A 13,718-nucleotide genomic window follows, 5' to 3' on the forward strand; every position below is an offset into this window, starting at 1 on the left:
GGGAGGGGGGAGTACAGGGGGAAAGTAAGTGCGTACAGGGGGGAGGGGGAGTATAGGGGGAGGGGGAATTTCTATTCACGGATCATGAAGGACATTCCAATTCCGCATTTCTTAACCGTTATCCAAATCACAGCAATTTCGCAAAGAAATGGGAGAAACTCAAAAAAACAAAATCGCTACTTTTTGTTCAGGGACCATAAAAGGTTAAAACAACACAGGCATAACTACCAGTATCAACCGGTATGCCCTTGTTTATGATTTATTGAGCAATGTAAAACGGCCTATCTCAATTTAATTTCTCGAAACCAAGGCGCTCACGTGAAGAATTCAAAGCATTGACTATCTTTTTACTCTACGAACCTGAAATTCTGTGTCACTGTCAAAGTGAACTTGTCGTTTAAACCAGTTTTGACCCTGGTCTGTAGTGATTGACAGTTTCTTGACTGTAAAACCAACAACGGGAGCTTGGTAAATGTTAAGGGCACCGATGTGAGAACCTTTCATGTGAATATACAGATCCATCTGAAAAGTGAAAACAAAACTGAAAATAAAACGCTTGCGTGACTCATGGAGGTGGACTGCGTGACAGTGATGACCACCTAATGCGCATGTGGAAGCATGAGTGACAGTATCGGTTCAAAACAATAGAAATACAGCTTTACATACTTGACAAGTGTTGCTAGGTTGTACTGCTGCCAGTGTTGGACTAACTAGCCGAGCCTTGTGATCACGACGGCGAGGTAACGATGTTTCAATGTAAATATAGTATCCTTCAGCTGTGTGACCAAGAAAAAAGGTTGTTAGTTTATATGTCTACTATGAAGTGTTTTCACATGACGTCACGGCAGCCATGTTGGTGTACTAAACCAATCCTGTGGGAGTTGAACTCTTTTGTTATGTAAGCAGTTTCTCCTGTTCCAATAAATTTGCGAGGTTTACGAAGTACGTAAGGCCACGCGAGTGAAAACGCTCTATTGAAATAAATCTATTTACTTTTGCTGAACACGGAATATGAAGTTGCCATTTTTGTCAAAAACTCTAGTTGCAGGAACCAGAATTTCCAACTTGTGCCACAAATTCAGATTGGTTTGAATTGATAGGACGAGTCCTCGCAACTTGTCCCTGAAAACCCTTCCAGCCGTGAACTCTTTACGGGACTTTCTGTAGGCGCTAGTCGAGGGCACTTGTCCTCTTGAGTGTGTGTCCACCTTAAGTTTGTTATATCGTGAGGTTTATTACATCAGAAGGTATGTTATACCGCAAAGTGCGTTATAGTGCGAGGCTCGTTAAGTCAAAGGTCCATTAATTGTTATATCGCGAGGTTTTTTGTATCGGGAAGATCGTTATAACTGGAAGTCCGTTATATCGCGAGATTCATTATATCGAGAGGTTCGCTATATTGGAAGCTCGCTAAGTAAGAAGTTCGTTATATCTATTTCACGAGGTTCGTTTATCATCGAAAGGTTTTATCTCGCGGGTTTGCAAAGGGGTGAAAAATATCGTCATGATATTCATTTTCCTGAGTAACTCACTTGTTCCTGTGGTTGCATCTGTGTCAGGCCCGGTATTATGCGAGGCTGTCTTTCCTTGGTGCCTCGTCCAGTTAAAGTCTCCGTCATTTAATTGAAACCACTGACAGAATCCTTCTTGGAAATCACACGGCCATATCGACCCACCTGAAAGAGAGAGCATAATGACTGACTGCAGAGAACACGCAAAGCCTATCAGAACACACGTTAAAACAAGAAAGTCCAAGGCATCTAAGTCATGTCTTTTCATGGGCAACTGTGATTTGCAACAAAATGATGTTTTCTTTTGGAAAAAGAATTCTTTCCGAATTAGGAATATTCACTCCAAACTTATTCCCCAGTTGGAATTACATAGGATGAGTGAGGAGAGCAGAATGTGTTACCTGGTGTAACGGTTTTGTTCGCACTTGGTTGCGTTTCATTTTGAGCCTCGTCAACTGCAATAGAAGGAAAACAAAACGGTTACTTGATAAACGGCCAATCAGCTGTAGGATTCATGGCTTGCCGTTAGATCGCGCTCTACACTGGCATTGAGATTTCAAGGCGTGCCTGTAACAACATATCGCCAGTAGTAATCGCGGGAAAAATCACGTGAGCCAGACCGCTGAAATTTTATTTACGCGTGCCATTTCACAGAAAGTGTAAGTCACGACAACACAATGAATTATGGGTAATGATATGAGGGACGGCCGCTTACATCTTGTGGCATGAATTTCCTTATGGTCCCTAATACATTGATGATCTAAGCGCATGCAGAAAGTGCCGTCCTGTTGGAAAGAAACATTGTCTAATCAAGGCCATGAAAATAGAATTCACTATGAGTAGATGGCTCACCAGCACGCCTCTTTCGCAGAAGCACAGCGTCATCAAAGTCTGAAACTAGAAAAATCAATAACAAGTTTTGTTGCTTGAAATGTAGTAAAATCACCAATTACAGTAGCCCCTGCTTCCCTGAGTTCCACATTTAAATGAAACCTTCACTAATTTGTTCACCAAAGTTTGCTAAACGTTGGAAGTTTATCAAGTCATCAATAGATCTTTTTTCGCTTGGGCAGTTTGTTTTCCCATTACAGACCACGTGATGTTCTCTAGAGAATTGTTCTTTTGTCCATCTTAAAATCATTTATTCATATGCACAGGACTATTTGAAAATGTGAAAGGAAGAATTCTCAAGAGTATCATCACAAGGTCTGAAATGGGGCAACAAACTGCCCAGTCGAAAAAGGTCTATTTTGCCACGTATTCTATGGATTATTTTGGTTTCATTGTTTGCTGGTTATTTTGATTTTTCTGTATGCTGGATACTCGAACCCTCACAATTTGTCACATGCTATTTTTTTCACTTCCTTTTTGATTAGTGCATTTTTTGGTCGGTTATTTTCAGTATGGTACGCCTGAAAATGTTACTGAAATCCACACAACTCAGGTCATTCAGTACATTTTATTTTACTGGTTTAATTTCACCTCATTACTTCAGTTTCATCATTTTCAGTTATGAAGAATTGAAGGAAAAGCCAGGCCACATAATTAGAGACAATTGTTTTTGACCAACAATCACTAATAGTTGTTAGGAGGGGGTGAATAGGGGTATGCAAATCTGCCGATCCGTGCTTTTTTTTTCATCAAATCCGTCGATCTGCCAATATTTTTGTTCAAATCCAAAACCACAACCACATGCGGAAACAGAAAATATTATGTAAAAGCTCAGAGGTAAACTGGTAAATGTGAATACCAGTGTAAATTTCACCCAAATAGTAATTATAAAAGAAGGCAATATGCTTGCTGACTTTCACATAGTACAATTCCAATAAAAGTCTGAAACCTGAAGCTTCGTTCGAAAAAAGAAATAGTTTGGATGAACTCGACATTAACATACCGACCAAGGCTGAAGAAAGATCTATGATCCAAATTTCGTTTAGGACCCAAGATTTGAACATCAATACAGGCACAATCCAGTATCCGCACCAAACTGCACAGCTGGTCCACGATCCACTCTGTTTTCAAAATCTGCGAATCTGCTTCATTTGCCACAAAAATCCACAATCCATGCACTTTTTAAGGCCAACATCCGTCGATCCGAAAACCTAATCACCCCCCTCTGTTAGTAACATCATTCCTAACTCAAAAGAGTTTTAATGACTCACTTACCACATGGAACGTCTGCTGAAGGTAGATCATCGATAGATCGACCCTGTGGGTACTCTGTGGAAAAACAGACTCCTTCTAAAGCAATATTCCTCAACATTGATATGGCCTCTTTCCATTGTATCAGTCTTTTCAATGCACAGTTGCATGCCAATGTGTCTGATGTGATAACACTGTGAAAAGTTGCACACACACAGTTAAGAAAAGCGACAATACAACGTCACAACCTTCCCCATGTTCGTTAATTCTATATACAACTAATTCCCCAACCCTGCTATGCAAACATCCTTTTAGCTCATCACACATTCCTCACACATTCCTCACGATAGATTTGTCAATCCCTTCGTTTCTATGACATCACACTTCTAACACAAACAGATCTCCACACAAACCCCAACCTTTGTTCCAACTGAATATGACAAAACACTGTATATAGACAAAATTATTTGAAACTACAAATGCACATTATCCTAGATCATAATTCAATTGTCCTGCCTTGTGTGGCATTTATCTAAATAATAGTGTCTCGTCTATGAGCCGCGGGTTATGGGTTTATGACTCAGCACGTTCTGTCACGCATCAACTATTTCTTCTGTTTTAAATTTCTCATCGTCATGGTTATTAAATATTGGCTTCTGTTTGAAACTTAAACTTTGGCTGTTGATTACCTGGGTAAATGAAACAGAAACTAAACCTAAACAAAGGATATAATGTCCCTCACTCAACTACACGTTAAGACGTCACAGTGGGTCCTCTTTCAGGAAACAAAAGGAATTATCGTTGTTTGTGGGTTTACCAAAAGCTCAGAGTAGAAAAACATGCAAACGAAAAATTTATTACAGGCCCAAAACTTTATTTCACCTGCTTTACAGTTTCTTTGTTAGAGAAAAGCCGGAATGATTTTTTCAAGAACCAAACACTCAATATTTAAGGAAATATCTTCCTTCGCTTTTAAATGTAAACAGTCACGGAATGGCAAATTAAACTTCACTATAAATTGGTGTGCGTTAATTATGTCTCTGTCATAGTGACTTATAATTTGGCCTCAGCTAAGTAAGAAAACAGCGAAAATATAAATAACACATTACCGTGAGTAAAGAAGCCGATAACTATGAGAATTGACTAGATTGAAATCTAATCCAGACAAACAATAAATGCAGACATTTCAAAGCAACAGCTCGGTACTTCAGCAAATATTAAAATAATTAAGAGTTCAAATAAACCTAAATAAACACAAATGGAACACTTCTCAAAACCCGAAAAATATGTCGTAAATAAGACGCCTGTTTCAAACACATATGCAATGTTTAAATTATTTAAATGTAGCTTATGTGATTGAGCAGCGCTCTCGAAGCTTGACATGACAACTTCACGCAATGAAATCAATGTCTTATCGTCTTTGCGGGAAATGTTTTGAACCGTAGTCAGAAAAAAAAAAACGGAATTATTTACGATATTGGTAAGCATTTATTTATGGCCACGTATACTGGTTTGCAATGATGAACTACAGTGAACAGTGGTGGCTGCCAATGCAGTGGTGGCTACCAATGCAGTTCTTGTCTTAAATGATTCCTTTATAGACATGTTGTATTTTTATCGTTTTTTAATATTGTATTTTCAACGCATATTTTTTAAGACATTAATAGTATGATAATTTTGTATTTTTTAATATATAGTTTTTAAATCTTTTTTTAACATGTATGTCAAACACTTTTATCATGAGCCCCTGGCTCGGGAGACTTGGGCAACCACTCCCCGTGTTCTTGACGTAAAATAAATTACCTTACCTTACCTTACCTTAGCCTACAGTACACAAGTAAGAGCAGCTCGCAAGTTTCAAAACAATGCAGCCTGCACTGACGAAGGAATTAATCGAGGGGGATACGAAGCAACGCGCCCGATCATAGAAAGTTTTGAGAATGCCGCTACTTTACCACATACGATCCACAACTCAGGCTAATATAAAATGTCCTCGATCAAAGACAATCGCGGTCTAAGGCTAAGTAAGTACCATCGACTATGAGATTTTGACGCGGTTCACAGCTTCACAAAGAGACGCCTGATGAATCCGCCATTCGAATAATTATTGGTCTGAAACGAGTTCAAAGCCCAGGTCAAGTTACTTCCCGTACGGTTTTTCGCAATCTATTTTTTCTCAAAAGAGGCAGCCCTAGCCTATTCTCTTCAAAGGCGTATGTCAGTCAGTAACAAGCCTATCACAATAACTGTGCTGGTAAATGCAAAAGTCGATCCCCGAGACATAAGTGTTAATATTGTTTCAATCAAGATCAAGACAGCACGCACGTAATTTTCAAGGAAAAACTAAGGTATGGCCTGAAATATCGCAGGTAATTATAACTTTTCTTACACACGGTCAGAGGTTTCGAATATTAATGAATACAAAAATTCAGACAGTACTCTGTGGAGGTTGTCTGCAGTCCACTAGGCAACCAGTAAACAGATAAACAGATGTCATTTACGACGAAGGTCCCTATTTTTAACCAAACACGGAAGTCAAATTTTTCTCCAGTCTCAGCTGAGAAATAAAATGCTAACACTGTTAAAAGAGAGTTTTTGGTGCCATTATGTGATTTCCTTCTTTCTCCCCGCTTGTTCGAAATACCGACGGAGGTTAAAATCTAACCGAAGGTTCACAAAGGGTTTAGCATATATGTACATTCTTAGAAAGTCAAGGATACCATAACATATTCACAGCATTTTTATAGCTCTTTTATCAGCATAGAAAATTCAAGCCTAATATACGATTTTGGGGACGAAACTATTAAAATTACACCACTGAATTACGCAATCGTCTCGACCTCAACGATCGAAGTACAGTGTGTGTCCAATGTAAAACGGAAAACGTTTTTTCGTGTACACGGAATTCTTGCATCGATCTTCACGAGTTCTGCATCTGTAACCTTTGATAAGAAAGCTTTTTACCTTCATTGCACTTCGACTTTCCCTTTAAAGCCACAATATAAACAATATAATTATGACCCAACTGGTTGTACAGAATGAAAATGAATTTGATCGATTCCCATGTGGTTGGTTGAAAGGAAACTTATTCTCAATAAAAAACAGTACACATCAAAACCATGATATAAAACACTGCACTCATAGTCAGTCTGTCCCGTAGAATACTGTTAACGAGCAATTCTCAATATACATGTACAATGCTGTTTTGCACGTCACAGAAAGTGAGAAATCAAATCCTTTCGCACTCGCGTCAGTACAAGGAACACAAACCGCACAAACACAACACTTCACCGAAAACAAACTTATACTTACATGAGCTGGGTAGATTCTGTAATATCCTGGAAATGAGACGAATCAATGATGTCTTTGCACACCAGTTCTTTCCCACTGGACTGATATTCGCAATTCACTGGATGCTGGGCGCTTGTCCCGTCGGCGAGATAAACCATTATAAAGGCAAACAGCGAAGCAAAAAGCACAAAACTGTTCCCCATGTTCATGTTATAATTATCCGCACAAGGAAATAAGTTTCTTTTCCTGATCCAAGATCTGAAAAGGCAATCCAAAAAACCTTACTGGGTAAGATTTGAGGAGTTAGGATAGCTGAGATGACATCGATCGAAATGCGCCTGTCGTGCCGATGAAGCTATTTCAATCAAGGCATTATTGTTTCGATTACTGAGAATTTCAACCAACAGTCACGTTTAAACTTAGCCAGAGATTCTAACCGATTCCTCCGGCTGATTTAAACCATCTACCCTGACGAACGTAATAAAAGAATTAGCCACAAAATGCCAGCAAAACAAATTACAAGCAGGTATACGTTCCGGCAAAAATGCAAATGAGATATTCGTACATGACAAAAGTGATCACAAGCTGTGACAAAACAGTTTGCGACTTCCTGACGACAGACAACACCGCTGGCCAATGAGAAGTCAGTTCAGTGTTGCCAGTGAATCGAAACAAGGATAATGCCTTCTGTTTTACTTCCTCGTTGCAGTGTTTAAGACATTTATCGTAGATAAAAAGCAACTTTATAACGTAGAACCTAGTCAACATGTTTTCTTCGGAGAGCAAATAAAACGAGGAAACGTTTCTGCGTATAAAATAAAATGTTTCTCAGTTCCTTGAAAAAAACTAACACGGCATATATTAGTACGTGAGGCACGTTACGTTTCAGCAATGCTTCCTTCTTTACTAGTTCCTCGTCTCCGATCCTCTTCACCCTTTCACGTATTAATTTTAGTGAATTGTTTGTTATCTCTTTCCTTTCGCGCTTGATTATTCGAATTGTCGAGCAGTGAAAATAGCGATCCGGCTTGCAGAAATCAAATCCAAACATCTTTAATTCTGGCAGGATCGTTACAGGTTGGATTTGGAAATTATTTCGAAGCTGCAGGGTTCTATAAAAGCCGGGCATAATAGTCTCATTATCACTGGTCCTGTAATTAGCCATGTTCTAACCAAGCGTCCTCCAATCCATACAAAGATCTCTTATTTTAGCGATTTTTAAAAGTGTACCATACCTTTGCGTTTAAACCAATAACTCTCAGATGTGGTAAACTTATTAATGTTTAGCTGCTCTTTCAGATGGTGAGTCCTATTTTTCAATGCAATCGATTTTAAATATTCGTACCCAGTCCCCTGCTCGTTTAGAACACGGCTAATTGTCACGAAACTGTGCAATATGATAGTATTCGGAAAGCGTGCACTTAGAGTATTTTGTTATCTGTAAGGCGAACTTCAACATTTGCTGAAAGGACGAGGGAAACGAAAAATGATATGATTTTGATTATAAATCAACGGTCGTAAGTAAATCAGACTGCGAGCAGTCTCTCTTTTGCTCGAAAATCCTTGGGGAAGAACGCGAAGCAAACGTGCGAGCGTGTCAAGCTCGCACGTTCACGACCGCTCTCGTCTGCTGCGTTCTTCCCCACGGATTTTCGAGCAAAAGAGAGACTGCTCGCAGTTTATGAGTAATGATTATCCAGTACGATCGCTAACTATGAGAAATTTATCATATCACTTGCCCTAAGCATAAGTTATGATGAAAAAGTCGCTTCTTCTAAAAAACGTAATTAATTCATCTTAGGAAGGTCGGGTAAAGCAATTTTGATAGCGGGCTCATTCGGTCTCTAAAATGACCAAAATGGCCAAAATCGATACCCCATTTATGACCAAAACGACTGAAAAACCCTACCCTTTGGGGCTGCACATACCTTTATAGCCCATATATAAGGGAGTACCCCCCGGGGGCATGAGCCGCTATATGTAGACGATTTGGGGCGAGAACGTAACCCTGCTTTCTTGGCATGGGAAACATTGAAGGAAGGTTGTTTGTATATCCGCTGTCTATTAATACCGACCTTTCTAATTCCGTATCTATTTTAAGTGTCTTATTGACAGGAGGAACTGTTAAGATCGCGGATAACTCATCTGCCGCTTTCGCATTTGATACAGCAAGCACGAGTTTTGCTGGGGGGAGAGGTGGGCAAGTGACCTAATTATGACTCAAAAGTCTGACTTGAACACTTAAGGCACATACCGTTAAGTGAAGCTCGGGATCATCATTGTTAGAAGCTGTACGCAGACTGTCTACTACATCGAATATTTTCCAAGGGAAAAGACTCGTGCCTGCCCCTGTACCTCTTATACGATCTTATCACATGTTCAAAACTCGCTTTCTACATACCCTAGCGTGCGGAATCTGGAGATGACTCAGACTAAAAGTTGTTTCCCAATGCCTCAAGCTCCTGATTTCTCGAACCAATTTTTGTTATGCTCGAAGAGAGGGATATGAGGGTGCTCTGAGCACCGCAACACCGAAAAAAATTAACGAACACCGCCTTACCGCGAGAAAAGTGGACGAAGCATCGTCATCGCCCATGATTTGAACGTCTACTCTTGTTATAATACTCAGTTATACCTCAACAGTTGTCCACAAAATAAAGAAGATAAACACACACACAAAAATAAACAAATCACAACGCTTGTCATTGCCGACTTGTCGATATTGCTGATGCCCGCAGTAAAGGCCGAAAACAGCTCAAGCTTCGTCGGGATTTGCAGCTGTAGCATATCAGAGATTAATGAACTAGCAAGTGCTGGTCTGTATTTGTTGGTTTCTAAAATATACAACCGTAAAGAATTAGTACGGATTAACGAAGTTTACATGCTAAATTTAGGTCAAAGCTAGAAAGATCAAACAAGAAACCACAGCACCGCAAATAATTTCATTTCACCGAAAACCGTAGTGTAAAAAAAACAAACATCGCAAACCGTAGGGTTTGAGAACACCGCATCACCGCATTAGAAAGGCAATCAACACCGCAAAGCCCCACGGTCTCCCCCCTCGAAGATTTGAGAAACTGAGAGTTTATAGCATGAATTAATCAATTTCAATTCTTCGTGTAATAATGCAGTCTTGATTGCGACCACAAGCTATTCTGGAAGTTTGATGACAACAATTGTATGCAAGAATAAAAAACTTGGACATTTTGTCGTTTCATTCAGTTTCGTTTCGATGGCGTTCGTAGCCTGATTTACTGCTCATTTGTCCTGCAGTCCCGAAGTGATCCCGCCTCGAAATGATCCCCAGCTAGGTCTGTTCGATCAATTGCAACTGAACCGAAAATTAATGATCCCCGAGTATGGAATCTCAGCAGAATCTTGGGACCTTGGAATCATCTTAGAACATTGAAAATAAAGAGTTCACTTCTGTCAAGGTACTTCAAAATAACTGATAGAGCCAATCTTTCTAGAAATTTACTTTTCTTTTTTATTTTGTCCGTTTTTCTTCTTTTTCAATGTTTCGATCCATTTAAGGTGATTGCCTAGTAAAAGAACCCGCCATAGATTTCCGATGAAACTTGGTATGCTGTTGTCACAGGACAAGGAGATATTAAAAACGTAAAAAGAGGGGATCACCGTGCTTGTTTTCACGCCACAATGCTGACAAATAAAGTTATTAAGGTGACTTTTGGTAATCTCCGTGCGCAACAAATAAGCTCGATAATTTTTCAATGCAGCTTGTTATATCACGCAGAGTTTGACTTTCTTTGATTGTTTATTCATCTACGTCACAAAAAAATGTCTTCAAATACACTGCATTTTTTAATCCTTTGAAGGAAACATGATTTGGACATGCGCTGTCGGGCCCGTTATGTCTCCCTCAGTAGTATTTATTTCATTTGCCAAAAAAGTAGCCAGAGATTTCTATAAATTTTTTTCTCAGTTATTGGGGATATTGTTCGCATTGAAATTATGAAATAAAACACGGGGGTCACCGTGCTCGTTTAAGAGAAAAGGAGCATTTATTTCGCTATTGAGCTTAGTTTGAGGAAAATCTCGTACGTTTTGTATATCATTCACCTCTGCCGGAAAAACAGCTTCTATTTGCCTTGTACCAGGGGGTTTAAAGCTTTTTTGCAGTTGATGGTAATAAAGATGCGGAGTCTAAGCGGCAAAACTAGCCAAAAAGCAACAAAAACAGCACCTAGCCGTATGTTCGATGCTTATATCATTAGCAAGACTCGTTATGTACATCATATCAGGCTTGAATGCCTGCAGGCTGGTTCTAAAATTAACACCTTCTAGGCAACAAATACATTCGAAAACAAAAACGTCATATGCTATAACCTAGGAATATTCACAAGAGTATTTTCAGTCTAAAATCGGCAGAAAAATAATAATATTCATCCTTGGCCGGAAAAGTGCATCTTCGCAACTGCCTAAGCTGCGTACATATAATTACGAGCGCGTCGCTCAATTTCAAAACAAGGCTGGGACATTTCCCAAGGCGCTCAGGGCCGTAGTTTATGGGAAGAGGCGAAACCGCGGCACTTGCCTCGGGGAAAAATTGGGAATTTATCCAAGTTATCATACGTCCGTGCGAGGTGATGTGGATCGATGTCTCGATATAATTGGCGCGTAGAACGACAGCAAACTTAGTCGCGACTTAGCTTAAACGAGCCTGTCTGAAGTAGTGAATTTTGCACACCATTAGGATGTTTGTTGATGACCGAATGCGATGCATTGCAAGCAAACTGCAAAGAAAACCATGGTGTGCATGGTGTACAGAAACAGTCAGTTTTTAATTTCTTTTTTTTTTTTTTTTTGGTTTCTGTGTTCTTGCTGTAACATGTGATGTTTATTTATAGAATTAATGTAAGAAATAGTACAAAACAATAAAAATCTGAATCTGAAACTACAGCTGATTATTTTACTGGATGTGCATGTTTTATTCTCCCAGTCAGAGAAAAATCGATTCCGTGGTTCACTGACTGAAACTAAATTTGGTACCCTCCGGATGATAGACTACCAAAACCCAACTAGTTTCGGACCTGTGAAGGGCCGAGACATTTTTCGAAATCGAACGCTTCGTAACAAAGACCGTACTTCCATTAATTAGTGAAAAAAACACATTTTTTCGGCGATAGCCAACCTATCTCCTCCCCCCCTAACGTTGAAACTGGTTTTGTCGACAATCGCTCGGTTACAACACTTCTGTTTGAAGCTATCTGCCTATCATTTGTAACGAATTCAACAACCTCAAGTGGGTGAGTTCCTTACGATCAAGTTCGTCGGAAAATAAACACAGAACAGAGGGGGAAACTAGAAGAATAGATGACAATACATGCAGAAAAAGCTGATTCGTGTTTCGCTGACTCATAAAATAAAGAAAAAAGTTATTTGCATAACATTTTATACTTTAAGACCAGCCGGAATGAAGTTTTGACATAAACCGTAGATGAAATATATTTTGGAACTTTATAACTTATTGATTTGCACTACGCTTTGGCTGTTATTTGTAGGATCACGATAAATACTTTACATCTTGAGAATAAAAATAAAATAAATACATAACTGTTCATTGGACGTCGGAAGTGTAAAACAGATCGGCCTTATTCAGCAAACGATAAAATGTTCGAGATCTTACAGCGAAATTTTTTTTTTATATTTGTTGCTTTGTTGTTGAAACTGCGGATTAAGAAATTCTCACACAGGATCCAAGCCAAAACGTTAAAATACTCTACCTGGAAATCGATTTGTCTTGTTTTTAGAGAATTATTTTTCATATTTTTCAGAGAATTATTGTTTTTCCCTGCATTGGGATTATTTACATGTGTGGTACAACGAATATTTTTGTTTTCAGTGAAACGGAGGTACAAGATGACAAAAGTCAGCCAACTTACACGTTTCCTAGGCGGCGTTCCTCGGCTTAGATCAGCTAGCGCGGCACATGTCCGTGAATTTCTGGGAAAAGAAGTTTGCTTCGTTTGTTTACGGAGTTCAGACCCGAACCAGCGGCCATCACGTGACGCAGTTCATTAAGTCAGCTGCGATTATGACTCAGATAAAACTCATAATAGCACGCAAATCAATTCATCTCTTCTCATTGGTGGATAGGCTTAATTTACATTGTCGTCAAAGTTTAAATGCTTTTCACGAATTGACGCCAGGTGTGTTAACAGCACGAAAGTCGAAATAAGACCTTGCACTGAAGCCTTATCGGTGCTTTATTTTTTATCGTCCACAGTTCTTCACGTTACCATGCTTCTCTTCAGTCCCGTATGATATAATTTTAAAGAAAATAAAAGACTTGTTATATGCTTGTACATACGCTTAACGTACCCATAATTTTTTTAAGAGAACAATTTCTACTAGAATAGGGTACAAACATGATAGATTCATCACATCGAAATTAGCGAAACCAGCGACGCATCGCAGAGATGTGATTCAAACTCAGTAATGTTAATAATAAGAAGAAAAAGAAGTTGTAAATTTTGCAAAGAAATGAGGGACTAGATGGGGTGGTCGAGCCTCAGTTATCAGAGAAATCTTCGATGTTTTCTGGGCTATTGGATGAAATATCAGTCCATTTATTCTTAAGTAGCTAACAGTAACTTTAGTAAGTCTCAGATCTAAGCTGCCAGATGGAAAATAGTTACGTGGATAGTCCCTCTAATGGCGTGTGTAAGGACAGGCTCCGCCATAAAGGAAGACCTTTTTCAAGCCTCGGGTATATAAAAGGCAAGGGAATTCACAAGTTTAGATATATCAAGG

The 13,718-nt window shown here is 39.2% G+C and overlaps 1 protein-coding gene across 6 annotated transcripts in view; it reads right to left on the minus strand.

Annotated features, from left to right (window-relative positions):
* LOC110044027 (scavenger receptor cysteine-rich domain-containing protein DMBT1-like) overlaps nt 1-8,263 on the minus strand; it is a 37,579-nt gene extending 29,316 nt beyond the window's left edge. For 4 of the 6 annotated variants that reach the window (XM_020749550.2, XM_020749549.2, XM_020749548.2 and 1 more), the window contains exons 1-7: nt 6,966-7,202; nt 3,678-3,847; nt 2,364-2,408; nt 1,913-1,966; nt 1,533-1,676; nt 667-776; nt 361-522 (exon numbers count right to left, since the gene is read on the minus strand). In XM_020749550.2, the coding sequence (XP_020605209.2) occupies nt 361-522; nt 667-776; nt 1,533-1,676; nt 1,913-1,966; nt 2,364-2,408; nt 3,678-3,847; nt 6,966-7,153 (873 nt within the window). In that variant the 5' untranslated portion in view covers nt 7,154-7,202. Of the gene's footprint in view, nt 1-360; nt 523-666; nt 777-1,532; nt 1,677-1,912; nt 1,967-2,363; nt 2,409-3,677; nt 3,848-6,965; nt 7,510-8,179 lie in introns of those variants that run through there. The other 2 variants (XM_020749547.2, XM_020749546.2) reach the window with 2 other exon arrangements.
* Nucleotides 8,264-13,718: the final 5,455 nt, after the last annotated feature.

This window comes from Orbicella faveolata, unplaced genomic scaffold (genome assembly GCF_042242905.1).
Source record: "Orbicella faveolata isolate gen_17 unplaced genomic scaffold, um_ofav_v1 contig_46, whole genome shotgun sequence".
Lineage (NCBI taxonomy): Eukaryota > Metazoa > Cnidaria > Anthozoa > Scleractinia > Merulinidae > Orbicella > Orbicella faveolata.